The sequence below is a fragment of the Heliangelus exortis genome, chromosome 10 (genome assembly GCF_036169615.1).
Source record: "Heliangelus exortis chromosome 10, bHelExo1.hap1, whole genome shotgun sequence".
Taxonomy (NCBI): Eukaryota; Metazoa; Chordata; class Aves; order Apodiformes; family Trochilidae; genus Heliangelus; species Heliangelus exortis.
In genome coordinates, this window is record NC_092431.1 from 12,605,469 (window position 1) to 12,632,839 (window position 27,371).

Consider the following 27,371-nt stretch of genomic DNA (forward strand, 5'->3'; position numbering starts at 1 on the left):
GTAATTGTAGAATAGTATAAATGTTTATTTTTCTTTGTGATTTATCTGACTGTTTTATTTGTACAATATAGAAAAGTGTATTCTTTGAATAAGTCTAGTAAATATAAATTTAATTTTTCTACTTTCAGATGTAAACAACTAGAAAATTAACACTTGCCCCATTCCCAATTATTTCTTTGTAACTGGATGAACTTGACTGTAAATCTTGTCCAGCAGTTTGATGCAAATGGCTAAGGAAGTACAAAAGACAATTCACACATTCTACACCAGGGAGAGAGGAATCCAAGCTTAGTAAATGGGAAATCTCGTTCAAAGCAAAGTAGAACTAAAAGCATTTGATTGCACCTTCAAAGTCTTTCAAAGCAGAATATTCTCAAACAATGCCATCATACATAATTAAAACTGTAATCTATATTTCACAAGTGTTTTTGCACACTGTATATAAATACACATCACAAAAGGTGCGATTTAGAGTAAGACATGGAATATATACAAAATTAACATGGATTGAAGTCTAAACAAAAGTCATATTGCAATCTGTTGGAAAAGTAACATAAGTAGGTATTACTTTATTCACTTACACTAATTTACATTTATACAAATCTCACTGGACATACTATATTAGGTCACTAGAAATAAACTGAATATCTGCACTATCTACATGTAAAGTTACTGCACTGATTTTTTAGTAAAACCAAATCCTAATTATGGAAGGAAAAAAAAAGGCAATTTTTCATCCATGAGAGATGGATTCCCTTTCCAGAAATTTGCACAAGCATAGTTGCTATTTATGTTTAAGAAGCAGACAGGGCCCTTCAGATGGTGACTGGAAGGTCAAGCCTTGTCTGCAATGGCAACTCAATGGGCCCACCACCACTGCTGGCTACCTCCCAGGCCCTTTTGCTCACCTGAGGCAGTTTGAGGAGGCACCAGAAAAGGGTTGAGGAGAAAAGGCCTTCTGCTCAATGCACCAGACTGTGAGGTGAAGACAGGTGTGGAAATGTCCTCCCATCTTATTGCCACCACACATTGTAGATCACTTGGCTCTGCTGCTGGTTTGCCTAGTCATGACCTTTTCCCACCCTGGCCCTGATAGAAAACCAGGAGGAGGAGCTCTGCTGCATTTCTCTGTATACAGTTTTACACAAGGTATACAAAATCCCTTTTGGAGAAACCCATCTAAATCAGGTTGCAGTGAGACATAATAAAAATGCCAGTGATTAAATATTGTTATTGACTTTTATTGCAGGTTAGTGACCTACCAGATAATTTTGCAAATGTGTTCCACTATCAAAAATGTGACCCAAGATTTCCTGGAACAAATACTGAAGAAAAATGCCCTGCCCTAGTCCACACTCAGCTATCTATAGTTGATTCTCCCTCCTTTTCCATCCCCTCTGTGTAAAACGATCTGTGCATCTGTTCTGGTAACAAACCTGATTCTGCACTACCATCCTCTTTGATCATGGTTCTCAGTCATTCCACTCAACACTATAAAAATCTTACAGCATCTAAGTTGCTGAGACAGAAGCAGCATCCTGAAGACCCACAGCCAAACTGAATACGATCCTACCTGTATTTGCAAGTTGATTCGCATGCAGATTGTCTCGAGTCTTCCTTAAGACAGCTATGGACACACTGTCTCCTGTGACCTGAGCTTCTCAGACTTAACTTTTTCAGTGCAACAGCTCAGTCCTAGAGAATACAGCAGACTGCATAGCCCTACCTCCTGTGAGAGATTAGGCTGCTGCAGACCGTAGAAACCAAACTTTACCTAAGCAACAGCATCTCAACAGCTGCACACTTAGGTAACACTGTACACAGGGCAGACTTCTGAGCACAGACCACTGTCTCAGCCTTCAAATTCCAGCTTAAGAATAATTTTTCAGTCACATTCCTAGCAACATATTCCTATTAATTCCATGTGCCCCTAAACTCCTTGGACTCTGCCCCAGTGAGATTCTCCACCACTTGCTCAATGCTAAATCTGAAAGCAACCCCTCTGTATTATTGCCTGTGTTTTTCACAGAGTGCATTATAGGAATGTGCTGTGTCAGATCCTAAATACAAATACTACCTTCCATTTAGATGCTCCTTCTTATACACTTACTTTCAGGATACACTGATACCTCCTTATTACCTACTTATTACTCCTTATTGGTCTGTCACCAAAAGGGTCACCTGGCTGTTGACATCACTTATTATCCTGCATGCACAAATGCAACTCCATACACTGTACATAATATATAATAATAATTTATATATGCCCTTCAGGCAATTCTTTTGGGAGAAAGAGAACACATCTCATTTTTAAAAAACACTGTACATCAGGAAGAATTGATGTTTATATATTGTCTTAAGAAGAAGAGGGTTTAGCTAAGATTTAAAAGGCTCTACATCTTGTTATAAAAGATTTTCTTGTTTGAATCTTACGCAGATCAATTTACATCAAGCACCAAATTAACAAATATTATTATATCCTCTGTGCCAAACCAAAGTGTCCCTGTGCCTTAAGTATTCTGTTCAGTCTGCTTTGCTGTGCTCCAGTCAGCAGTTCATGGTACAAGGGTCACTTTTGGACTTCCCTGCAGAGTTAATAACTCTCATCAAACAGCGTCCAAACTCCTCCAGGATCATGCGTTCCGCTGCAGCTTTTGACTTGCCCATCTTCTCTGCTTGCTCTGCCTGTGCAAGAAGGCATTCGCAGGTTGCATCAGCTACCTCCTTGGTTACAAACGTGAAGGGCAGCCTGAAACAAAGAAAGATAAGATCCACTCACTCTCAGCAAAAGAACACAATGCACTTCCAGGGCTGGACAACTTTCTAGTACAAGGACTGATCGAGATTTCGAAATTTCATCTGTCCCATTAGATGTGTGCCTTTAAACAACAAAAATGAGTAAGCCACAGTTACAATCACATTAACTGGTAAGCCATTGTGATTTGGTGTCTGCCTCACCTCATGCACATTTTGAAACAGACTTCGAAATGCCCAGGTACACAGAACAAACCTCCAGCTTCAATTATAAGGGCAGTTCAAGAATTGCATCCTCTCAATAAATGGGACACTTGTACTTCATGCTTTCTGTAAGTGGACAACCATGAGAAGACAACACTTGAACACAGCTAAGCTTGGCATACGCTAGGCTGCAGAGAAAGCACAGTTGTGCAACAAAAAGCTCCATTAGTCTGAGTGGTAACATCCAAAAAGACAGGGACATACCTGGCACATACATCAGAAAAAGATATCTGTTACAAGCAACTAAAAGATAGTGCTGCATTAACTTACTTCCCACCACCACTGTTGAGTGCAGGTGTTGGTCTTGTCAGCAGATCAGAGATTTGGGAAGATAACTTGGTCTTTGCAGCAGTCTGTTGCTGGACCCTAACTTCTGCAGCATCTGCTAAATGCATCAATGTCTTTCGCTCCGGGCTTTCTTCAAAATTTTTACAGCCAATGCATTTGCATATGGAAGAACACATGATTTTTGCCTGAAAGAAACAAATAAAACACGAGAAACCTGTTGCAACGTTGACTCCCTTTTACGATAAGCCACAATGAGAGGAAGATCTTGTTTTAATCTTTTATCAATTAGCCATTAGAAGAAACCTCCTTAGAAGAAACCTCTAAACTCTCACCTCAAACTGAGATGCCTTCCCAGAATGTATGACTGAACCAAATGCAAATTAGTGCTTTTCCACTCATAACTCATACCTTTATTCACCAACCTATTGTATGCTAAGGAAATTAGATGGTTGAGTTGTAAGAGATCAGTCTGCCACTGTCTCTACATACACAGAATGATTAGTTAGCTGATGCAACAACTTTTGGTTTTGTCTTCCACAGCCATATTCTATCATAGAGCATCTGTGGGATGCTGCTTCAACTCCTCCTAGGGACTTGGTGCAGTAGATTTCTCTAGGAAATAATGCTCTTCAGACTAAAAGACAAATCCAAGCTGAAGTTCAAAGTTGCTACATGATTTAAAATTAAATTTACATGAGTGATCAATTTTGCCAATATACATGGCTTTCTGTGTGTAAACTGCTGGAAGAAGAGATAACATTATATCAATACAAGGGAGACAGAAAGCAAATAAAAGAAGCTACATCACTAAAGGGGAAAAGAGTTTCTTTAAGATGCAATAATGCTTCATACCTCATAACATTCACAGTAGTTCTTGAGACATCCTGAGCGTTTACAATTACACCCTTTGCTATGTCTCCGATCCGATTCTCCTTCCTTTCCTTTCCCTATTTTGGGCTTGAAGGCTTCAGGATTTCTGTCAAGGCAGGCCTGTCAATGCAGACCCAAAGGGTCAGTCATTGCATGTGGAAAGGAGAATTTAGAGGTGCAATAAAAGAACTCAAGTATTGCACACATGGGGAGGACATCGGGGCATTATACACTCACTCTGCACTGCATCATAGCTTCAGAAGACACAAGCTACATGGCTTTCATACCTGGGACAGGGGAAGAGGCTCCTCACCTTTATTGCTTTTTGCCTATCATTTTCGTGGTCCAGGTTGTTATAACAATTTGTACAGTTACAGTTATTGCAGAATTCACCATTTGCAAAGCAGTCACAATACCTGAAACATAAGATGCAAAAGGCATTTGTCAACATAACCACTACACTGGTGCTAGTACTGATGATAATAGCAGAAGTCCCTAGTCTGGCCATATGCACATGCACCGATAAGGTTAAGGGTCGCCCCCTATGCTCAAGTCCACATACAATTGGTATCAGCCTCATTGCAGGGCTTCAAACCCCCTAGCAGAGGTCTAGCTGCTGCATAAACACACAGGTTTATCTTAAGAGTGTTCATCTGAGGTGATGCTCACATAGCACAGGTCCCCACAGCAGCAGGAGAAGCCAATGAGACTTTCTTCTATGGTGACATATTGAGGGCCATCCTGCTGCACCTGCCTCTTAGCCAGCTCCTAACCCAGTCAGTCCCAGTAAGCCTTTAGGAACTCTCACACATCCAAAACAAAAGGCAAGCAACTGGAGTGCCAACCAACGGGCAAACTGACACCACAACCAGCGTTTTTTGTTACTTTTGCCCATGAGCTGTTCACAAAGTTCAGAAAAGCAGGAATGGAGGACTAGAAAAGGAATAACAAGCGCTACACTTTATAGACTCTGAAGCACAGGCAACCAGGGAAAGGGTCTGAAGACAAAGCTGTAGTTGGAGATTTTTGAGAAGGAAAAAAAAAAAAAAGCAACATAACATTGACAAGAAAAGCCTATCACATTGCTATGCCTCCAATGTACCTCTGCTACCTCCCACCAAAACCACATATCAGACACAGGGAAGCACCACATTCATCCCCAGCTCAAACATGCTTTTGGGCCATGACAAACTCTTGTAACCTTTCAGTACTTCCAGAATCACCTCCAGCTATAGCTAATGGAAACTGCTGATCCTCTTCAGTTGTTTTCCAAATCCTGTTGGGAGTGTGTGTTAATTTTTAAGAGCCTAAACCCGGCTTCCTATGTCTTGCCCAGTGTAACACAACAAGAACTGATTAGGGTTGCCCTGGTGTCCACTACCACCACCCATCTGACTGAACTGCAACTTGTAATTTTTAGCATCCTGAATGGTCCCAGAGACAACCTATATAATTTTTTTTTTTTTTTTACAGCCTGCAATAGCTCTTCTTTTTATCCAGTTTAAAATTCAGTAGTGAAATGGTCTTAGTTCCCAGCATCATGTCTTAGCTGGCAGCATCAACCCAGAGCATCCATTAGCAAGTAACTTCTGAGTTTTCATCTCTGTAGAACAGACTATGTGCCTGCCTTCAATATTCACTTGGAAAAAAGCAACTCCCCTTCCAGACAGGAAGAAAACTGACTAGTGAGAAAACATCTTTGCCAGAGTGAATTAGCCATTTGCTCTGCACCAATGCCTATCAACCTCAAGCTACAATTACAGTAATTTATATAATTATAGTAATTTGCACAACAGCATTCTGAATGTGCAAAGCATCACCAATGATGCCGTTATTCTCCCAAAATTTCTAGGGCATTCAGGCACCAAAGACTCAAATAAGTGGAAAACGTAAAAGATCTAACATAAGCTTGGCATTATGAAGTCAGTCACATATGCTGTAAAACATCAGAAAATACAGCTACACATCTTCCTGTTTACCATGTCTTCTGTGCAACAGACAATTTGCATGCTGGGAAACACAGCACACCTCCCAACATTACACCAAAAGAAACTCAGGCTGAAAAGTTTAAACACACTTTTTAAAAGCTCAGATACTGTTACATCACTTTCCCTTTGAATAGGACAACACCAATTTCTTCTTCGCTGTCTACAGTTTAGGGAACCACAGATTAATCTCAGCATCTCCCGTTTTTCTCCCACAACTGGTAAACTGACTTTGCATCAACTTAAAGAAACGTAGCAATTCCTCAGCTTAAAATGCTTTTATGTCAAACTCTTACAAAGACGCTGAATGGAATAGCAAAATATCTCATAAGGATAACTAGCAAGACTCAGACCTATAAGTGAAGAATCACTTGTCTATCCAGTCATTTAAGTTATGCAGTCCAATTTTTCTGAAGTACTTGATACAAGATGTATAGTTTGTGCTTCACCAAACTCTAGATGCCCGCTGATGGTAAAATTTAATTCATAGCAACAACACAGCTACAGAGTGGAATCTACTCCATCATGCAACAAGGCCACAAAGTTAGAAATTTATGAAGTATTAGGGGTTTCATAGAAGTTGCAAAATTACACAAGCACTGCCAACATCTCCACCAATATCAATTGGAACCTTAAATTAACATCTAGACGTTAACATTGCTGCCATATTTTAAAATGTTATATTCTGATATTTGGCATAAATTTGGGATGTCGAAAACGAGGGTTAAAAAAAAAAAACCCAAACCAAGATGTACTTACAATTTCAAACATAGAGACTTTGTACAATTGCAAGGCTTTCTTGGGCGGTTTGCAGATGCAGAAGGAATTATTCTGTGGGGGGAAGAAGTGCCTTTATATAAATGCACACTGTTTTATCACTTTATTCCTATTTTAAGTTCAGGTAAATGGCTTGCAATTGATAATAAAAAAAAGCTACAAAATAATTCTATGAAAAGATTTGCAAAATAGTACTAGTTACTTTGAAAAAACTTTATATTCCCCTTGCATTAGGTTTTTAGTTGATTTAAGTAAATATCATATACATTGCCTTTACTATCCAGAAAGAGCTGCGTTATTTGATGCAAATTTGGCTGCATGTCTAAAGTAGAAATGAGGCTTAATGCTAGAGGAAGCTTCATAACTGAAAAGTGGAATCAGGGAAAACTTCCACAGAACCTCTCTACATGCAGGGGACCAGATCCAGCCAATGTTCACACAACATGATTGTGCTTTCACTTTTCTTCTAGTTGGAATTAAACAAAGCTCTGGAATAACGGAAAAGCAAACCAAAACAGGTATTCAGTTTACCTATAAATTTTATATCAGATACAGTTTTTAACTGCTCTTAAAACTTGGATTTGTAACTAATCACTTCTGTTAAGAAGTGTTCCATCACTATCCAGCAATTTCTGGACCTAATAGCAGGGAGATGAAATCAAACCCGTTCATTTGAACAGCCACATCAGGATTTTGGAGTAGTTTGCATCAGTTGAGGTTGCCACAAAAAAAAGCACCTTACAATTTCCAGCAAACAATGACACAAAAGGACAGTGCAGTACAGCTAAACCTGCTGGACTGCAAAGGGAAAACAATATGTTAGCCATTATTTTCATGCTCAAAAAAAAATACAAGACTGAAAAAATCCAAAGGCTTAATTTCAGGCCTTAGTTCCATTTTGCTGTCTGGCTGGATTTCTGCACGAGCTAAGCACCTAGCTCTTACATCATCCAGCAATGTCGAGAAACAGTAAAGGTCTGTGGCTCCCAGGTGCTGAAGGAAAACGAGGAATGAGCAACAAGGAACTTTCAGGTCAACTTCCTGCTGCACAAGGTCAAAATACAAAGGAAAACACAGCTTTGATCAAGAGACTGACTCAAATGATAAGAGTCATGTCCTTTAGTCATAGGTAATAACCACACCATAGTACATTTGATGTTCTTGGAACATCCACCAAGCCAAACTCAGTATCTCAGTCCCCACCCTTACTTATAATGGGACTGAAAAGATGATGCTCATTCAGTAGCCTCGACTACAGGCTTGGTTTGTTTAGCAAAACACTCACCCATTAAATGGTAGTCGTGCTTGGGACTGGATACTAGATGCCCCTGTAAACCCAGTGTTGCTTGCTATAGATACATAGGACGATTGTTGTAGCTAACAAAACAAAAAGGTTAATGCATATTATAAAAGTTAAAGTATACACAAGAGGATGTGTAGCTAGTCTTTTATAGGTGTTCAGATATCATTGTAAAAATATGCCTGTAACCACAGTTTTATACATTTGCATAACTTGGACCAGGCAACAACCTTCTGCCTACATACTTTGATTAGAATCATTATTCTAAATGGTATTTTTGCCCTCCACTACAGTGGCTACAGCCATACAGGTAACACTCAGACTACACACAGAAATGTTCAGATCACAACCATTTTCAGCTCCTAAAAACTTGCTCTTTTCCCCCTTCTCCTAAGCAACCCTGTCCCTAATAGAACAGAATCGTTTTCCACAGAAATTTCTTTAGTAGCTTTCTTAATATACAAGCCACTTATAGAATACAATATATCATTAAATAAAGCAAGTTAAATTATTTACAGTTTGCTTTTCATATTAAAAAACACTGAGAAAAAAAACACCAAACCTTCTAAGAACCTGCCAAATGACACTGTTTTGAGCTATTTAACCTATGTGCAGGTTGGCACATAAGATGTGGACCGCTGGCACCAGGCCAAAGGGGACAGATTTTGTCCTGAACACAAAACCTCTAAGGAGAGGTCCAACAAACAGTACTATGTAGTTTAAGATAAGATTTGTGGAAGCGGACTGGAAGAACACAGTAAGAATCTTCAGGGTCAAACAGCAGCTGTCACAAAACCAGAAGGGAACCAGAAATGAGCTTGGTAGCAGTAATACCATGAGCTGAGAGTTCTTATTTGGTACAGATTGGCTAGTTAGTCCTCAGCAAAATGTTTCATTTATTCTTTTTATTCTGAATGTTGACCAGATCTTAGCAAAGAGAAAAAAAACAATCCCTAGACATGGGTTGGTGTGATGGGGACAGTCTGCTCCTGACACCCAGTAACATGGTTAGCATATGGGAAACCCCCGTTTTCAAAACTGGAAAAAGGGAAGATCCAAGGAACTCCAGGCCAGTCAGTCTCAACTCTGTGCTGGGCAAGATCATGGAGCAGAGCCTTCAGGAGGATCTGCTAAGGCAAGCAGATAACAGGGGTGATTGGTGACAGCCAACATGGCTTCACTAAGGGCAAGTCCTGCATGACTGATCTGGTGGTCTTTTACAGTGGGGTCACAGCCTCAATGGACAAAGGCAGAGCAACAGAAATCACCTGTGCAAAGCATCTGACGGAAGGAATGCCACCCAGAAGGACCTGGACAGTGTCAAGAAGTGGACTTGTGCAAACTGCATGAAGTTCAACAAGGCCGAGTGCAAGGTTCTGAACTGGGTCAAGGCAATCTCATGCACAAATACAGGTTGGGAGGAGAAAGGACTGAGAGCAGCCCTAAGGAAAAGGACTTGGGGGTGGTGGTGGAGCAGAAGCTCAACACAAGCCATCAATGTGCACCTGCAGCCCAGAAAGCCAACCAGGTCCTGGGCTGCATCAAAAGAAGCAGAGACAGCGGTCGAGGGAGGGGATTCTCCTCCTCTGCTCTGCTCTTGTGAGACCCCACCTGGAGTACTGTGTCCAGTTCTGGAGTCCCCAGCATAGGACGGCTGTGCAGTTTATGGAACGTGTCCAGAGCAGAGCCACAGAAATGCTCAGAGGCCTGGAGCACCTCCCCTGTGAAGCCAGGCTGAGGGAGTTGGGGTTTTTCAGCCTGGAGAAAATGAGGCACTGACGTGACCTTATAGCAGCTTCCCAATATCTGAAGGGGCCTACAAGAGAGCTGGGGTAGGGCTTTTCACATAGGTGTGTAGTGAGAGGACAAGGGACAATGGTTTCAAACCTGAAGAGGGGAGATTTAAGGTGGACATTTAGGAAGAAATTCTTTAATTTGAGGGTGGTGAGCCCTTGGCCCAGGTTGCTCAGAGAAGCTGTGGCTGCCCCATCCCTGGCAGTGTTCAAGGCCATATTGGATGGGGCTTTGAGCAACCTGGGCTGGTGGGAGGTGCCTCTGCTCAAGCAGGGGGGGTTGGAACCAGATGATCTTTAAGGGTCCCTTCCAACTCAAACCATTCTATTCTATAACTAATACCATTTTTATAATGCATGTAGCAATTCTCTGTAACCAAGCAGGCCACATTCATTCCCTTTTCCCTCTTTATGAGGCCCTGAAGGTCCTGTGAATGAAGGAGACAAACCAACCAGATTTCTTTTTCCCCCTCAAGATACTTGGGGCACCATACTGATTACCCCCTCCATACTGGCGATGATGATCTCAGGCACCTCAGCAATTAGGTGGTGGTGACGACCCTGTCATAGAACAGGGAAGTTCACAGAGCACTGTCTATAAAATCAAGCAATTGGTTACAAGTCCTAAGTCAGGAACTTGGACCAGAACTGCTGCTGGACAGTGAGACCTGTGACCACCTGATGGCCAGGGATGCTTCTTCAGGCATCTGCTTCTTATGAGGACTGAGTGACTCATCTTCCATAATGTGATTTTCAAGTCTAGATTATGATCGTTATATTGATAAAGCACACCTTGGATGAAGATCTGTGGCAACTAGCAGAGGGTCTAGGCGATTAGAAATCATAAGTTGTATTATAAATGTTATAAGCAGAATCAGTGGTGTGGTACATTATATTCCTGTGCTATTTTGATTAAAAATTCTGTTCTATGCTAATAAAAACTAAAAGGTTAAGAAAGTTTTAACTGTAGCTATGATTTAATGCTGTTATCATTCTGCTCATCTATATGGGATCCCTATAATAAACTTTGTCACCTTAGTGTTAGGTGACAATTGAGGAGCAAGAACCTTTAAGAGGAAAGGCAGTATATTCCACAACAGCACCATTTTCTTATTTATCTCTGGGTAAACACCATACCTGTGTGACGTACTGAGCTGGAAGGACTGCATACCCAACATTTCCTGTGCCAGGTGCTGGTGCCAGTACAGTGCCCGGTGGGAGATTGGTGAGGTTGGGCTGTATCTGTGGCAGTGGAGTGGCTGGCATAATAAGTCTTTGTTGGGGCTGACTAGTAGTAACTATCTGGGAAGCTGGGTTGATCGGTTTGGGCACTACCTGGAGAGAAATGAGATCTTTATGAAACCATTTTTTTGTTGGTCCTGAATGCACTTTTATTAATAGAAAGTTTATCTCTAGTGCTGAAACTGGACTTTTTTTCTTCCTCCCATCCAGACAAAAAAAGCCAGGGATATATATTTTACATTTATCTCACCTGTTTCACAGTCTGTGCTGGCACTATGGGAACAGACATCCGTACTGGGGCTGCATTCACCACCACTGGCTTGGCTATTATCAAGACACAACGTCATATCAACATGTTATTCACTTTAAATCCACAGTTCAGTCCTTCAGACTTCACATGAGCATAACATAAAAGTAGTAATACTGTAACTATGCATTGAGATTAACTGGCTAAACTCATGGCACACAACACCGAAGTTTAAAGAATACTCTTGTAAACAGCTATTTAACAGAAGAGCGTGTGAACACATTTCACAAGTGCAGGGGTCCTCTGGACACTGAAATTCCCTTGGCAAAAGTAGAATACAAAAACCACAGCTTGCAATCTTTTATTCCATTACAGCTCTGGAAAGCATGATAAGAAACTAGCAGAAACATCCAGTGCTTCTAAAGTGTTTTATGTGGAAGGCTTTTCATGTTGCAGGACTTTTGGCAATATGTTTGTGGGTTGTCCTGGCTTCATAATTTTCATACTGAGAATCCGGAGCTTGCCACAAGTCACACTGAAAGCTGGTAAACTAGGGAAAAGCAGCCTAAATGCTCCAAGGATTCAGACCTAACTACAAAACAATTTGACATAGAGGAAAATTTCTGCATATAATCCAGAGGTATCAATAGAATATGAAATTTATAGGAGTCTATTACAAAATCAAGTAAATCTAGCAAGTCTTGATAGATCTTCTGTCTTCTAATTTTAATCCTGACAAAACAAAGAAGACAAAAACCCATGAGAAACTTATTTCAGACAAGAAATACGTTAGCACCACCACTTACCCTGTTGAAGAGGCTGTGTATTCGTGCTGGGATTTTGACTGGCTGATTGGGTTGAACTATTGGCTGTTGTAGCAGTAACAAGTCTGACATAATGGAACTTGCTTCCAGGTACCTGAATCTGCTGAACGTTGGGTGCAGTTGCTAAGGGAATAATAGTCTTAAATTGAGATGCACCCACTCCTCCTACAGTAATGGTCTGCACTGCTGATTTCACAGCCTGTTAAGCCAAAACAGACATCATAAAGTTACTTGTACAAAGGTAGAAAGAACATCAGTGTGTTTATTCCTCAATTTGTTGGTGAGCAACTCCTTAATCCATTCACATTCTTGAGAAGCAAGTCAGTTATCCCCATTTTTACTATCAAAATTTAAACAGGTGTGAAGAGATTAAATGCTCAGAACAAATTCACTTCCCTTTGCAATGCTTTACACCAAACACTGGACTAAACTAATATTTACATGAGTAGGGTGACTCAGTCCACTTCCCCAGATACAACATCTGCCAAAACCACTTCAGGTCACTACAGAGAACATTGCTCGGTTTGTATTCAAAATCAACCAATGAACAAACAGAAATACTCCTACTAATAAAAACACATGGTAAAAGCTTGCAGAACTACTCATGCTGGACTGCAGCATGATTTATCAGTACGTACAGATATGTCCTGTTAAGACAGCTGGTGATTAATACACAGAAATCACCGTGCAGCCCTTGAGAAGGAAGAGTCCATAGTGACAGCTTAAGACGTAAGAGAGCACAAGCTGAGAAATGAAGAAGCAAGAACAATGAAGAATAGCAAACCAAATATATTAAGAAAAAAAAAGTAAAGAGGGGAAAGAAAGGGAGTTCAGCAGATATACCATAACTTAAAGTTTTAAGTGGAAGGATTTTCATGTTGCATTACTTAGAGTAATGGTATATCTGGAATTCAAAAGACTTCATCTTCCCAGTTTGTCTCAAACTAAAACTGGTAACAACTGTTCATTTTATTTATATAAATTCATAGGTCTACTGGTTTGGTAAGTCTCTTTTTCCAGCCTGACAACTTTACCTTCTCACTTTTTTATTCACAGTATTTTTTAGTATCTATTTTAAATTTATTACTATCCATAAGTTTTAGTATTAAATTTTATATATCATATTCTCCCAGCACCTCAGCTTTCAGCAACTACATAATGAAATCTCAATGTGCACATATTTCACTGGAAATATAAGCCTGTTTTTATAAAAGAAGGTGTTTTCTTGGTGTGGTTTTTTTTAATTGTTTTGTGGGTTTTTTTTTAATTCACTGAAACCTCAACAGCCCAGAGCAATTCAAATAAGCACTATCTGGCAAGCACAGCCAGAGCCCAAGTGTTATCTCAGTGAAACCAGCATAGGCAAAAATATCTCTAGCACACAAGTTGGTGGCTGCCATCCAAACACAACTGGGAAAATTGTAAAACTCAAGTGACAATTTTTTTTAAGGGCATGTTCTTGAGCCCAGTGAAGCCAGATTAAACCCTTGTGTTGTGTCACATAACTTTGGATCAGAACTCAGTATGTACAGCACACAGCCATCTTAGTTTTGTCAACTGGGGTGCTTGTATTACAGTGACTTAATCTTTTAACAACTGCTTCTAGAAGAAAATTTTGCCACTTTTACTCTGAAAAAAAAAATTTAATTTTCTAATCATGCTGCTGTCCATGTCCCCTATCATCATCTCAATTAGCACCTGTATCGGTAAGAAAACACTGGCAAAATATGTCTGAGTGTAGTACATGCAACTGTGTCCACTCCCCACTATACCTACTCTGGTTATTTACACCCATACGCATCCCTCATGTTTACCAAAGAAAGAATACAGACATTAAGACAGGAAAAAATTCACTAAGATGATTACAAAAGATTACAAGATTACAAAAGAGGAAAAAAGTAAGAACTGTAATTTGTAAGAAAGATTGGTTTTGTCTTGTCATTCATTAATGCAAATCAATTTATCAAAGCTATTCTGGAAAGCTGACATTTCTCTAGGAATAAGATATAGGAAATTCATAATTTATAATTATTACGTCTGAGTGTTGTAGAATGCTCCCGAATGCTCCCAAAAAGGTAGGGGGTGTGACCCCTTTTCCATGCCCAACCCCATGTTTGAGTGGCCAATTAGATCGGCCCGTGCTACAGGTAAACACACCGGGTGTCCAATAATAGGTTATGTTGGTGTGTGGTGGCGGGGGTGTGGTCACAGAAACACTATATAAGAAAAAGTTACTGCACAATAAAGTTGAAGCTTGTTTATCAACCATATTGGTTGTATTAGTTTTCCCTCACCGTCTCCGACATCTCAGGTCATGGTATTTCCCTTAAGCAGACCTCTACCAACAGAATATAAACTCCACTGTTGCAGACCTCAGAAGCATCTGGAAATCAGCCCTTGTCAGTGCTATAGAAAGACTGGTAGAAGAGACAGTATCATCCAAAGAACATTTCATTGTGTCACAAAGAACCTATCAGATGACTTGGGAGATTCAGCACACAGAAATAAGAACTTGCACAAAGTGGAGCTTTCCAGGTTGGAAATAGTTTTCTAACAGCATGTCCTTGTACAGGCTTGTTATGGTTTGCAGCCCTCAGCTGATGAAGTACATGCTCCTTAGGACAATGCTTTTGCTAATTATTCAGCGAACACTATTACAAGAATAACTTGGGACTTTGCCACTGCCAATCTGTGGTGCAACCTGTCAGTTGCCTTCAAGCAATGAGACAGAGGCATGCTAGAAGACAGTGGAAAGTCAGTCTGTACCTGGGCAGTTGTGTGGTTGACTATAGCCTTCCCAGGAGAGGAGGGTGCAGACTGCTGCACTGTGAGGATCTGCTGTCCTAATGCTACATTCAGTGGGACGCCCACTGTCTTCTGAGGGGAGGCGTTGGGAGGCTGGGAGGCCACTGACACCACTGTTAGCTGTTTGGCAAAACAAAGAAGCAGTTCAAATTTCTGCACAAGACACAAGAGCTTGTACATACACAATCCTCTCCTCACGAGCATACAGTTCTTGCCCAGTACAGAGTTCTGTGAACAAGGGTCCTGTATTTAATCACAACTCACACAGGTCAGACCATGCAAGAGTGGCACATCAGCACACTAGAAACTTCAAAGCACTGCTGGTTTCTAGCACCAAAAGGCCCCTGCAGCAAGCTAGCACTGCTGCTTTTGTTTGGTTGGATTTGCTCATCCTTTTTTTCCAGGAAACTAGCCCACTGAAGCCTGAGAATTGTCAGGATGGATTGTCTTAACAACAGCTTTATAAGCAGTATATGACCATTTCATCACAAATAGAAATTTTAAAAGAGAGTTGTGGAATGAAAAAAATAGTAAACTCACCTTACACTACTGATTCAGCCAACATAAAAGAACATCAGTATTTTCAAATCTACTTTCCAGATTCCCATAGAGATCCAGTCTTCTAACTACATTTCTGCAGAATGCAGTGCTTGAATACTCTATCCTATATAGCCACATCCCTTCCAAGGTTGGTTTTCTAGTTTTTGTTCTAAACTTTTTTCTTTATGGTTAAAGAAAACTCTTGGTTTTTGAAACTTGTTTGCTTTTAAAAGATAGAAGTACATATCTACAGCAAACCCAACATGTAATCCTAAGGAGTGTCTTCACTCCCACTCATTGCTAATTTTGATTCCAGGTTTAGGTGTTTTTTTTTTTAACTTCTTCAGGTTGCTCCCTCACTGATAATTCTCAAACAAGTCCTTTACTCCATTTGTATAACATTACACAGCTAAAGAATGAGCAAACTAACAGAATTCTTTACTCTTCCACTAGTTTTTACACAATATTTCGTTTGCATGCACTGTGCATCTTGCCTTGCCCCCTATTCCTTTCTTTAGCAATATTCCTCTTCTTGTGACAGCTATCAAGTCCAAAATACGAATATCACCATGACATCTGTAATGCAGTTTGCAATGGATGAGCTTCCTTTTCTATCTATTGCCCACTTGTGCCAAATCTCCATCTCTGTTATTTGTCAAGGACTACTGCAAATCTCATTTAATTCAGTCGTGGTTAGGGAACAACAGTTAATAAGTGCTGAAATCATTGATGTCTCCTTTTAAATAGTCTGTTGATATTTTATGAAAGCATGAAAAAAAATATTGTTTAAGCACTTGGCTAAGATAGAACAGCTGCTCTTAGAATGAATGCTTAGGGAATGGCAAGAAACGGCAGGAATGGGAAACGAATGCAGCGATGTACATTTACTGAAAACCACAATAATGGACCCAATTGCAAAAAATCTAGCTTAGGCCATTACTGCAGAGCATCACAATATGCAGTGGAGATTCTGGAGTGTCAGGATGCAGCCTGAAGCAAAGGCACAGACAGCTCCATTCAGACCACCACTGTCCTGGAAAGCAGCACTGTGCAGCAGCCAGAATCAGGTCCTTACCTTATTAGGAGATTTGAGTGGCGAGATAGCTATTTTATTGGGTGCCTGTTGAGTTGTTGTAGTCAAAGACGATCCAATGACTCCACTCTCAGAGATTGTTATTGTCTTTGGTGGTGTTCCTGGAGCAGACTGTGAAAGAACCTTACCTAATGAACAATGAAGATACCATCAACTCAAGTTATTACAATTTACATTAACTTTGCTTTAAAAATTTTCTCTTCACATCATGCAATTGATCTCTGCTTCTGAAAGTGTATTACCTGGTAGGAAGGGCATTGGCACTCTTCAACTTAGATTTTGCAAGAAAGAAAACTGGAATTATTGCAAATAAAAAAATCAGTTCACCTGAGCTTAAAAAACCTGAAATGTGCACTGAACTTTCTTTGACATTCATCTGAAAATTCTTTTAAGTCTGAGACAGCACTCTGAAGTGTGCAGTCCTCCAACCTGTGCCATGCACAAACACCCATGCAGCTAGCTGCTGCTAGTATACAGACAAACCAGGCACCTGAGGGGGGCTACTTCCTTTTAAAACCTCAGCCATCAGAAACAAACCATGTTAAAATGACTAAGAAAAAAGTAGTTGGTCTGCCAACACTCAACTCGTCATTTTTTTTTCTTCTCTGTGTTGGTGGTTGTTTCTTTCACTGTCTAGTTGAATATTTGACTCTCCCGCAAAAGTATCTGGTTTTACAACAGCAAAACAGGTTAAACATCAAAACCAGCATCTCCAAATAATGAAATCAGTCTTAGGAATACTACAAAACTCCCAGAGTGGAAAACATTATATTATATTACATTACATCATATCACATTATACCATATCATACTGACAAACCTTCCATATTTAGAACTTCATCCCAGTTTGCAAAAATTCCCAGGCAATTAAAAACACTTACCAAATTCATTAAAACATGCATACAAAATCACAACACACAAAATTTATACTTTCCCCAAAATGATGCCAGTCCCTCAAAGCTCTCAAGTTAGGCTGGCTGAATGGGATGGCAAGAATAAAGATGTTTAAAAAGATACCCCTCTCAATTAGAGAAGCACCTTCACCTCCCACTAATGCGTCCTTTCCAGTCTCAGGCACTAAATTTTCCAATATATTGATTTAAAAGCTAAAAATTAGTTTATTTTATAACATGTCTGCTGGTCAATATTATCTTTTGAATTAGACATTTTCTTACACTCTGGAGACAACAAACATAAAAACATGCTCTAGTATTATTTTCCTTGTGGGTCCCTACTGTTTACCTGTTTTCATGTACTGCTAAATGAAAACATAATGCGGTGGCTTTTTTGTGGTTTTTAATGGTTTTGGGTTGGGTTTTTTGTTTGGTGGTTATTACTTTTTAAACACAGTTAACAGCTTAATACAAGTATTTATAAACCTAGTGAAGCAATCTTGTTCTTTTCAGGTCTGTACATTTGGTAGGGAAGTGTTTGAAAAAGGGGTAAAACTGAGGAATAGGGTAGGGAATCCCTCTTTCACCTGAAACATGAGTCAGGCTGCAGGGTGCAGACAGCCTGACAATTCAAGATTACGTTCGAGTTATGTGCCATTTACTTGAATCTATCAAAGTTCTGAATACAGGAGACAGCTGCATTCATTTTAAAACCAGCACAAGTCCCAGTTCTGCAAAGGCTTAAAAAACTTATTTAAATATGTAGTTTAAGGCCTACTTGGGTTGGGCAATCTGGAAGCAGGTGAAGACATTCTTGAAAGATCTGAAGTTGAATCTGGCTTCCTACGTTTGTCCTTCTGAGATAATTTACATGTCTCAGATGTTTCTTGCATACATGCAATGATGCATTTATCAAGGGATACATCAGTCCCACGTCCATAATAAAAAAATTATTACACTGTAGGTTTTTCTTTTTTCCTTTTTAAGAATACACAGATTTGTTTTCCAAAGAGACAAACTATTTCTTCTTTGACTTAGTTACTTTCTTAGACTGTTCTGTGATACTTATTTTTAAAGTAGTTGAGCAACAGAAACAACACAGCTTGATTCACTCATTTTCCTTGTTACTTGCATGTGTTTCCTTTAAGTCCAACTATAAACAAACTGAAGTAATAAGAGAATGTATCTCTTTTTTCCTCCTGTGCATATAGTGTATCTACAAATACTTTATAAAGTACCCTTTTCTCTGGCTGTGAGGTATTTTTTTTTTCTTCTCCTCAAAATTCAGAAAGAAAAGCATCTGACAGTAAAAGTAAATTATCAAATGCTACAATAACAAAGATAATTCTAAATTAACAAAGTGCAAAGGTACCAACAACTGTAATTACCTGCTTCTATTCACAAAATTCAGATTTTTTTAAAACCAGCTTGAGGTATTTCAATGAAGACTATAGTAAAATCATCAAGAGAGAAAAAATCCTACAATCACTGCCTCTTTGAAAAGTCTTTAAAAATGCTAAAACAAAACAAACGAAAAGTAGTACAACCTGCAATGACTGGGGACACTTGAGTGGTCTGCCCAGTGACAGCTTTGCTATTGATTGGTTTTGCAAAGATCAGCTTGGTGATCACTGGGCCAGAAGTTGGGGTTCGGGTCTTCTTTGCAATCTGAAAGGTGGAGGAAAAAAAGACTTAAAGTAACTGGAGTATTTTGGATCTAAATTGTTGTGTGCATTAGAAAATAAAAAGGACTATTCTTGTACACATAATTAGAAAAATAATTGTTCTTGCATTTGTCACAATGGAGAGAACTAGGTTATCATTCATGCCACTAAAGAATACCAGCCAACAAGGCAGGATAGCCAAATTCCTTAGTTTGTTGGTAAGATATCTCGCCCTGCAAACAAACCTTATCTTCGAGATGCTGAAATTACTTCTAACATGCCATTGCTTTAAATAAAAATGTTAAAATTAGAGGCACAACTCTCAGTAGTTGAAGCTTTAAAAGTTATTTCTTTTTCAGACAAGAATACTTGTTTCTCATGTGATTTGGCTTGACTGAACAAAGTGCTTTAGTTGGGACTCTGGGGAAAATAAGTTTATGGCTTTTAGAAGAATGAGCAGGCAACCCAGAGAGACTACAAAGATGATATTAAGCTATGCAGGGGGAAAATTAGAAGGGTCAAAGCCCAGTGAGAAACTGATCTAGTTACTGCTGTAAAGGACAATAAAAATGTTTCTATAAATAGGCCTCCTTTTTTTTTTTTTGTAAATGTAAGGACAATATCTATTCTTTGTTGGATGTGGGAAGGGTAAAAGGATGAGAAAAGGCTAAAGTACTTAATGCCACCTTTGCCTCAGACTTTAGTAGCAAGACCAGTTGTTGTCCAGGTAGCCTGCCCACCCAACTAGAAGACAGGAATGGGGAGCAGCATGCAACCCCTGTAATCTAAGGAGAAATGATTAGTGACCTGCTATACCACTTAGACATCCACAGGTCTATGGGGCCAATGGGATCCCCTCAAGAGATACTGAAGAAGCTCATAGAAGTGCTCACCAAGGCAGTTTTTTATCCTGTATCCAGCAGTTTTGAGGAACAACAACAGAGGAGCCCCAAAGAGGAGATACAAGGACTCCCTGAACCATCCCTCAGCTTTGGCCATACTGACTGCCATCAGTGGTCAACTCTGGCCTCCAATCAGGAGACATGGAGACACACCATCTATCATGCTGCTGTCTCCTTTGAGAACACACATAGAATCAGTCTCGAGGTGAAAATACAGCACAGAAAGAACTGTACCTTGGCTGTCCCCTCACAGGAGACTTTCTGCTGTGCCTTTTGCAGCCGCACTGCCTGTCCCGCATTGGCCTTATCAGCCATCAGTGCGCTTGCAGCAAGTGTGGGGAGAGCCCTTCTGAAATCTTCATTCATGAAGCCAAGACATGATGATGATGATCCAGCAGTCTTGGAAAACCAAGGAGGTCCCATCTGATGGGAGTTGAGCAAATATAACACAAGAAGGAGGATCTGGAGAACTACAGACTGGACAGTCTGACCTTGGTGGCAGGAGATGTTATGGGGCAGAACGTCTTGAGTGCCATCATGCAGCACATACAGGACAAGGGGACAATCAGCCCCAGTCAGCACAGGTTCATCATGACCAGCCCAATCTCCTTCTGTGGCAAGGAGACTTGCTTAGTGGATGAGGAAAAGGTTGTGGATATTTTTTATTAGGACTTCAGTAAAGCCTTTGAAACTGCATTCTGGAAAAACTGGCTGCACATGGCTTGAAGGGGTGTACATTTTGCTGGGTAAAAAACTGCCTGGATGGCTGAGCCTAAAGAATTGTGGTGAATAAAGTCAAATCCATTTAGCATTGTTAAGAAATGGTGTTCTCTAGGGCTCAGTACTGTGTCTAGTTCTCTTTAATATTTTAATCAGTGATCTGGATGAGGGGATGAGGTGCACCCTTAATAAGTTTGCAGATGACAAACTGGACAGGAATGTTGAGAGTACAAAGGTTGTACAGAGGGTACGGACAGGCTGAATGGGCCAAGGCCAACCGGATGAAATTCAACTCATGTCAGGAACTTGGGTCCCAACAAGCCCATGCAATGCTACAGGCTTGGGAAAGAGTGGCTGGAAAGTTGCCTGACAGAAAAGAACTTGGATGTGCTGGTTGACAGCCAGTTGAGTATGATCCAGCAGTGTGCCAAAGGCAGCCAATGGCATCCTGGCTTGTATCCGAAAGTGTGGCCATCAGGAATAGAGAAAGTGATTGAGGCCACACTTCAAGTAACTGTGTTCAGTTTTCAGCCCCTCAGTACCAGAAAGGCATTGAGGTGCTGGAGCATGTCCAGAGAAGAACAACCAAGCTGGTAAAGGGTCTAGAGCACAAGCCTTATGTGGAACAGCTCAGGTAATTGGGATTGTTTAGACTGGGAAAAAGAAGGCCCAGGGGAGGCCACATTGCTCTCTACGACCTCCTGATAGGAGGCTATAAGCAAGGTGGGTGTTGTGCTCTTCTCACAAGTTAAAAATGATAGAACAAGAGGAAATAGCCTCAATCTGCACCAGAAGAGGTTTAGATTGGACATTAGGAAAAATTTCTTCACTGAAAGGTTGGTCAGGTACTGGAATAGGCTGTTCAGGGAAATGGAAAAGTCACCATCCTTGGAGGTATTTAAAAGAGGTGGTGATTAGGGTCATGACTTAATGGTGGACTTGGCAATGCTAGGTTAACAGTTCAACTTCATAATCCTAAAGGTCTTTTCATACCAAAACAATTCTATGATTTTATTTCATTTAATCTATTCAATTGTATGACAACTACTGCTCTGAAGTATCTCTCAACCTATTTTGACATAGCAGTACACTTTTATCCTGCAAATAAAGAAAATGACCTTCTGCAAGAGCTTCCAAGACTTACGTGGATCATCAATCCCTTGAAAGCTTTGGGTACTCACTAGCCAAGAATCTACCAAATACAAAGGCATCTTTTTTTCAGTCTCCTGAAACTCAGCTGGACCAGGAATACGTACAAGCATTTCGATGGGACCGAAAACTTCAACTTTCAATCTTTATAAACAGGGTTCTGTAGTCTTAAAAGTCTTAAACAAAACATTTTGCCTTTTTTCACCCTGACAGAAGGTAACTATCAGATCCAATTATTCTAAGTGTTTCTCTATACCAACATGCAGCTGGTGAATAGTTCGATTAAGAGGCTGGCTTCTTTCAAAGCCTATTTTGACCTGTTGACTGCAGAGGCTGCCTATTGCTAAGATCTTCCCTGAGTGCAAGTGAGCACACTGGAAGGAACACTGAAGCCCTTACACTGAACTCACTCCACAGGTCAGGCCCGTGATTCCTCTCCACCACCATACAGACCAACCCACATCCCATGGGCACCAAGCCACCCACCTGATCAGTATTAGAGAGGCATAACATTGTCATCCATGTGAGGAGCCACCTTTTCAAGGCACAGAACCACCTTTGATACTGACTGGAGCAAACTTGCCCAGGCATCCAGAGATGACAGCTATTTTGAACAGCCTAAGAACATTCTGAGTGTTTAAATGGAAAAATTGAGTAGGCTGGATGTTATAGCTTCCTACACAAACTCCTATTTATAGCATTTGCTGACTGAAGACACCTCTTTTACAGTAGAGTAGCACCAAAACATTCAAAGCACTCAGTAGCACACAAATTCTCCAGATGCCCTGCAAAGAGTATGCCTGAGGCTTTTCAGCTCCCAGCACAGATGGGGAAGCAGGAGCTCCCCCCTGCTATGGCACTGGAGCCCTTCAGCTTCCCATAGAAAGCAAACACTGCCACTGTATGCCCTGTCCAACTCGGGGAAGCCTGCAATGAGCTTCCCTGGAAGCAGTGCCAGGAAAAGACCTCCTTTAAAGGGAACCACACACTGCTGCACAGTTAAAGAGTACAGGTGTTTCCTCAGAGGAAACCTCCACCTCAGATCATTGGCCTTTGAGGGTCATTTGCCAAAATATGCTGCACCCAGGCAGTGTTAGTTGCTTTATAGGTGGCATACAATAGTTAAAGCTTGAATCGGAGAAGGAAAACAAAACAAAAAAAACCCTCTTTTTGGAGATACATTACCTAAAACCTTGAAACATAAGTTGTTTGAAGAAGAAAGCCTCATTCACAGCTCATTTTACAAATTTAACCCAAAGCCATTTTAATATTTCAAGAATTCAGTTGTTAGCACGTACACAGCTGGTTGATGAGCAAGTAATTATTTAGCAAATTTTTTTGCAAATTTGCACGTTTTAATTTCTCATCAATTCACCACATTTCATCTTGATTGAGACTTCCACTCTGTTGAAATAGATCTTATCCTGCCATAAGGTATTATTGTAAGTCAACTGCTATTGCTATTACTCTCTAAAGTGAGGGCAAAGTCTGGCTGAGAACGTGATCAACATCCAGTGGGACAGCCATCTCTGGACAACAGCAGTCTTTTCCCATTAACAATCTATAAATGTGCTTAAATGACTTACATGAGGGTGTATAAGCTACTAGTTGTCTGTTAACATAAGGTATTTCAGAAAAAAAACCCCATAGAAATCCCAAAATGATACATAGTCAACACTGCTTGCCCTCAGACTCAACTTGGAATATTCTTCTCAGATAAATATGCCATTCTTTTTGGTGGAGTGTTTGTCTACAAAGGAGGTCTAATAAACAAGTGATTCTTCTCAGGGCTTACAAAATGTGACAAAACTCATATGTTGGTGGTTATAGGTGAGGAACAGTCCTTTACCCCAAAATGCAGGCAGTTCCAACTATGGCTGATAATCCCAGGCACCTGTGACAGCCATCCAGGCATCAGTAGGAAACTCATCACCCAATTCAGTACAGACTGGAGGACTGATCAAGGTAACAGACTGCCCCTTTAATGCTGCAGAAAAGCAAGTTCTCTGGAGCCCCCTGCCACTCCCTGTTCTAATCACAAGGAGCTTAACTTTTTTCCTCTAAGCTAAGCATGCTCTCTGCAAGTTATTTTGAATTAGACTGCAAAATATTTCCTGGGGCAACAAGCTCCTCCATAAGAAAATTATTGTATTGAGAAGCACACACCAATATTCTTCCTCTTACAGATGAGATTTATCTGGAAGCATCTTTATTTAAAGGGTCAGTTTGTGTCGTCCTGAGCCCTCTCCACTAAACAATACGAATTAGCAAGTTCCTACAGGTGGATTTTGTTTCTGGCTATCAAACTGTGTTCTATTCATACGGAAAAAGGCAAGTGCATACCTTCTATTTACTGCCAGATTGAATATCCACACAGTCAGCTATCAAAAATGAGCTACTATAAATTCACTGCCTAGATGACCTCACGGGAGCTTGTCCATGTAGCTGCAACCCATGTCATTTATATTTGACATAATATGAAAAATCAAGGATTCCAGAAATACAAGAAGAGAAAAGCATACTTCAGAGATGAAGAAGATGAGGAAGATGAGCTAGGAATGGGAGTTTGCTCTGAGGTTAGGAAGCGCACAAGGTCACTTTTCCATGAGATGAAGCCACAATGATGGCTTAGCAGTTAGCTTGTTGTGGCAGCAATGATGCTGTGGACACACATATTATTAAATGCAGAGACAGTTACCAAGACTTCAAGTTATCAAGACTTCAACTTTGAAGTTAGACTTGCTTAGTGGTAGCAATGGCAATGGGTCAGGGCATTTGGTTGAGAGTCATCTGCAAGGCCACACTTCTGTTTAATACACTTAGGCAACAGAACACCAGCAGGCACATTTTTTTCTTAAAGCTTGTACACAGGCAGGAGCCACGAACTGGAAGCAGATGCCCAGTAGTTTTGTCAACACATCCAAGGCAGCAGTTTCAACTAAATCAGGACAAGCTACCAAGGGACAACAGTAAACCTCTAGATATAGAAGCTCAAGGTACTGCCACATTTTGCATCTCCCAGCCTCATACATCTAAAACTGTAATCAGAGAGGGAGCTACATTCTAAGAAACATTTTGCTCAACTGTATCAATTATCTTTTCAAGTGCTGAGATTCCAAATGGCATCACTGGATTACAGCAAGGCTAACAGAGTTTCTCTAATGACCTGGAAAGCTCCTGTGACAGTGTAAAGATCAGAGTGTCTACCCCCTGACATGGGGACACCTTCCACTAGACCAAGCAGCTCAAAGCCCCATCCAACCTGGCCTTCAACACTTCCAGGGAGAGGGCATCCACAACTGCTCTGGGCAACCTGTTCCAGTGTCTCACCACTGTCAGTGAAGAATTTCTCCTAGTATCTAAACTAAATCTACCTTCTTTCAGTTAAAAATGATTATCCCTTGTTATATCACTACTTTTCTTGAGCTGCTCACATTTGCTTGGCAAGAAATACTAGTCAGGGAATGTACCATTTTGCCAAATAATATGCTTAAATGTCATTTTCACGGGCAGCAAGTTATTTTTTATTGGGATACTTAGTTTCATTTCACTTAGACTATAAAATATTTTTGCACCATAACCTTCATCAAATTCTACTTTTTCTTCACTTTAACGAAGTCTTATTTCTTACAAAGCCTTGCTGACAACTAGAATAGTCACATTTAATTCTGCCGTACACCAGGATGAGTATCAGACCCTTCGGGTCATAAACCAGGTCTTTTCAACATATTTTCAGATCCTAGCAGATTCTCTGTGGTTTCAAATATATGCCAGGGACCAGGAACAAGACCTTTAAATTTCCAACTGACAATATAATTTAGTCTCTCAGTATTTATTAACAAGTTTAACTAGATTTGAAGCAGATGAGATATACCTTCTCGTTCTTTTTCAAATGCTGGAAGATTTTTTTTCAGAGATTTTATTTAAATGTAAACATAATAGGCACAATCTACTCTCTCCTAAAGGAGTAAAGCAGCATGAACTTTGAATAAAGAAAAACAGGCATACAGAGTTCAATTCAGTCTTCCTGAAAAAGCCTGCAGAATCTATTTTTATAAAATGAAAATGAGAAAACTCTTCCATGTACTGAATGTGGGAGTGGTACACATGTACTCCCACATGAATGTACAGCTTACTTTCTCTAAGGCAAATCCTAAGTTTCTGGACAGCAGCTAGAATGGGCATAAAATGTTAAATGCATCTACATATGAAAGCATGGGTTAAAAGCAGCATTGTATTTATATATAAACACAAGAAATAAATGCAAAGGCTGTAAGCAACCATGTGGTAATCAGTGAAGGAGATGGGCAACAGCTGAAGCAACAGAATTGTTGTTAAGATGTTTCATTAACATAACTCACTTTACCTGTACTGTTTTTAATTGCTGGGTCTGCAAAACAGAAGGCTGTGCCGTAGTGTTTATCAGTTGACTTCCTTGTGTCAAAGCTGAGACACCAACAACAGGTTTCACTTCTGACCGACCTCCAATAACAACCTTGATTTGTTGGCCTTGTACCTTGGAGTCTCCACCTTGGGCCTGGGATGTGGCCTTCTGTGCCTGTTGAAGTTGGCTGTGTGGTAATGCTAAAACAATAGGTTGGCCAGACTTGCCCAGAGTTGTTACAATTAGCTTTTGCCCATCTGGTTTAATACTCTGATTGCCTATTTTAATATCGGTGGTCTTGTTCAAAATAATCTGATTGGCTGATATACTGACAGGGGTCGGAGAACCAAGTTTATGGAGGCCACTTGGAAAGGTTGGCTTTACTACTTCATTCACATCAGTTTTGGGCGTTGTGGTGGTCATGTCACCCGAGTGATTGCTGGATGCAGTAACTGATTCTGTTGTAACTGTGGCTGTAGTTGTAGCCAAGGAGTCACCAGTGGAGTTTATATTCACTATTTCTTCCAGTTCTGTTTCCATGGGAATAGAATCTCCCACCGGTGATGACACGATAACTGCCTCAATGCTGTCATCTTCTACCAGAGTTATACCGGTGTCCATTATTTCTTCAGGGAGCAAGCTGTTGACTTCTGCTGAAACCACCTCCATTTTCACAGTTGTGGCAGTAATGACAGGACCAGGTACTGTAATAATATTTTAAAAAGTTACTGGCTTCCATAAAACATACATTTTTCAAAGCTTTATGAATAACATTACCGAAGAAAATATAGTAGCAAACATTTTTTCAGACTGAAGCTACAGTGCATGCACCGGAGGGATATAATAAAAAAACTTGTTATCAAAGCATAACACATCA

At 40.3% G+C, this 27,371-nt stretch overlaps 1 protein-coding gene across 10 annotated transcripts in view; it reads right to left on the bottom strand.

Annotated features, from left to right (window-relative positions):
- The window catches only part of LIN54 (lin-54 DREAM MuvB core complex component), a 42,687-nt gene continuing 15,316 nt past the window's right edge, over positions 1-27,371 (bottom strand). For 3 of the 10 annotated variants that reach the window (XM_071753570.1, XM_071753571.1, XM_071753573.1), the window contains exons 2-15: positions 26,477-27,198; positions 20,032-20,124; positions 19,223-19,343; positions 16,765-16,910; positions 15,111-15,269; positions 12,327-12,543; positions 11,524-11,597; positions 11,169-11,366; positions 8,224-8,315; positions 6,921-6,992; positions 4,490-4,592; positions 4,159-4,296; positions 3,289-3,491; positions 1-2,749 (exon numbers count right to left, since the gene is read on the bottom strand). In XM_071753570.1, coding sequence (XP_071609671.1) covers positions 2,548-2,749; positions 3,289-3,491; positions 4,159-4,296; positions 4,490-4,592; positions 6,921-6,992; positions 8,224-8,315; positions 11,169-11,366; positions 11,524-11,597; positions 12,327-12,543; positions 15,111-15,269; positions 16,765-16,910; positions 19,223-19,343; positions 20,032-20,124; positions 26,477-27,163 — 2,505 coding nt within the window. In that variant the 5' untranslated portion in view covers positions 27,164-27,198 and the 3' untranslated portion in view covers positions 1-2,547. Of the gene's footprint in view, positions 2,750-3,288; positions 3,492-4,158; positions 4,297-4,489; positions 4,593-6,920; positions 6,993-7,572; positions 7,732-8,223; positions 8,316-9,093; positions 9,366-11,168; positions 11,367-11,523; positions 11,598-12,326; positions 12,544-15,110; positions 15,270-16,764; positions 16,911-19,222; positions 19,344-20,031; positions 20,125-26,476; positions 27,199-27,371 lie in introns of those variants that run through there. The other 7 variants (XM_071753574.1, XM_071753575.1, XM_071753576.1 and 4 more) reach the window with 6 other exon arrangements.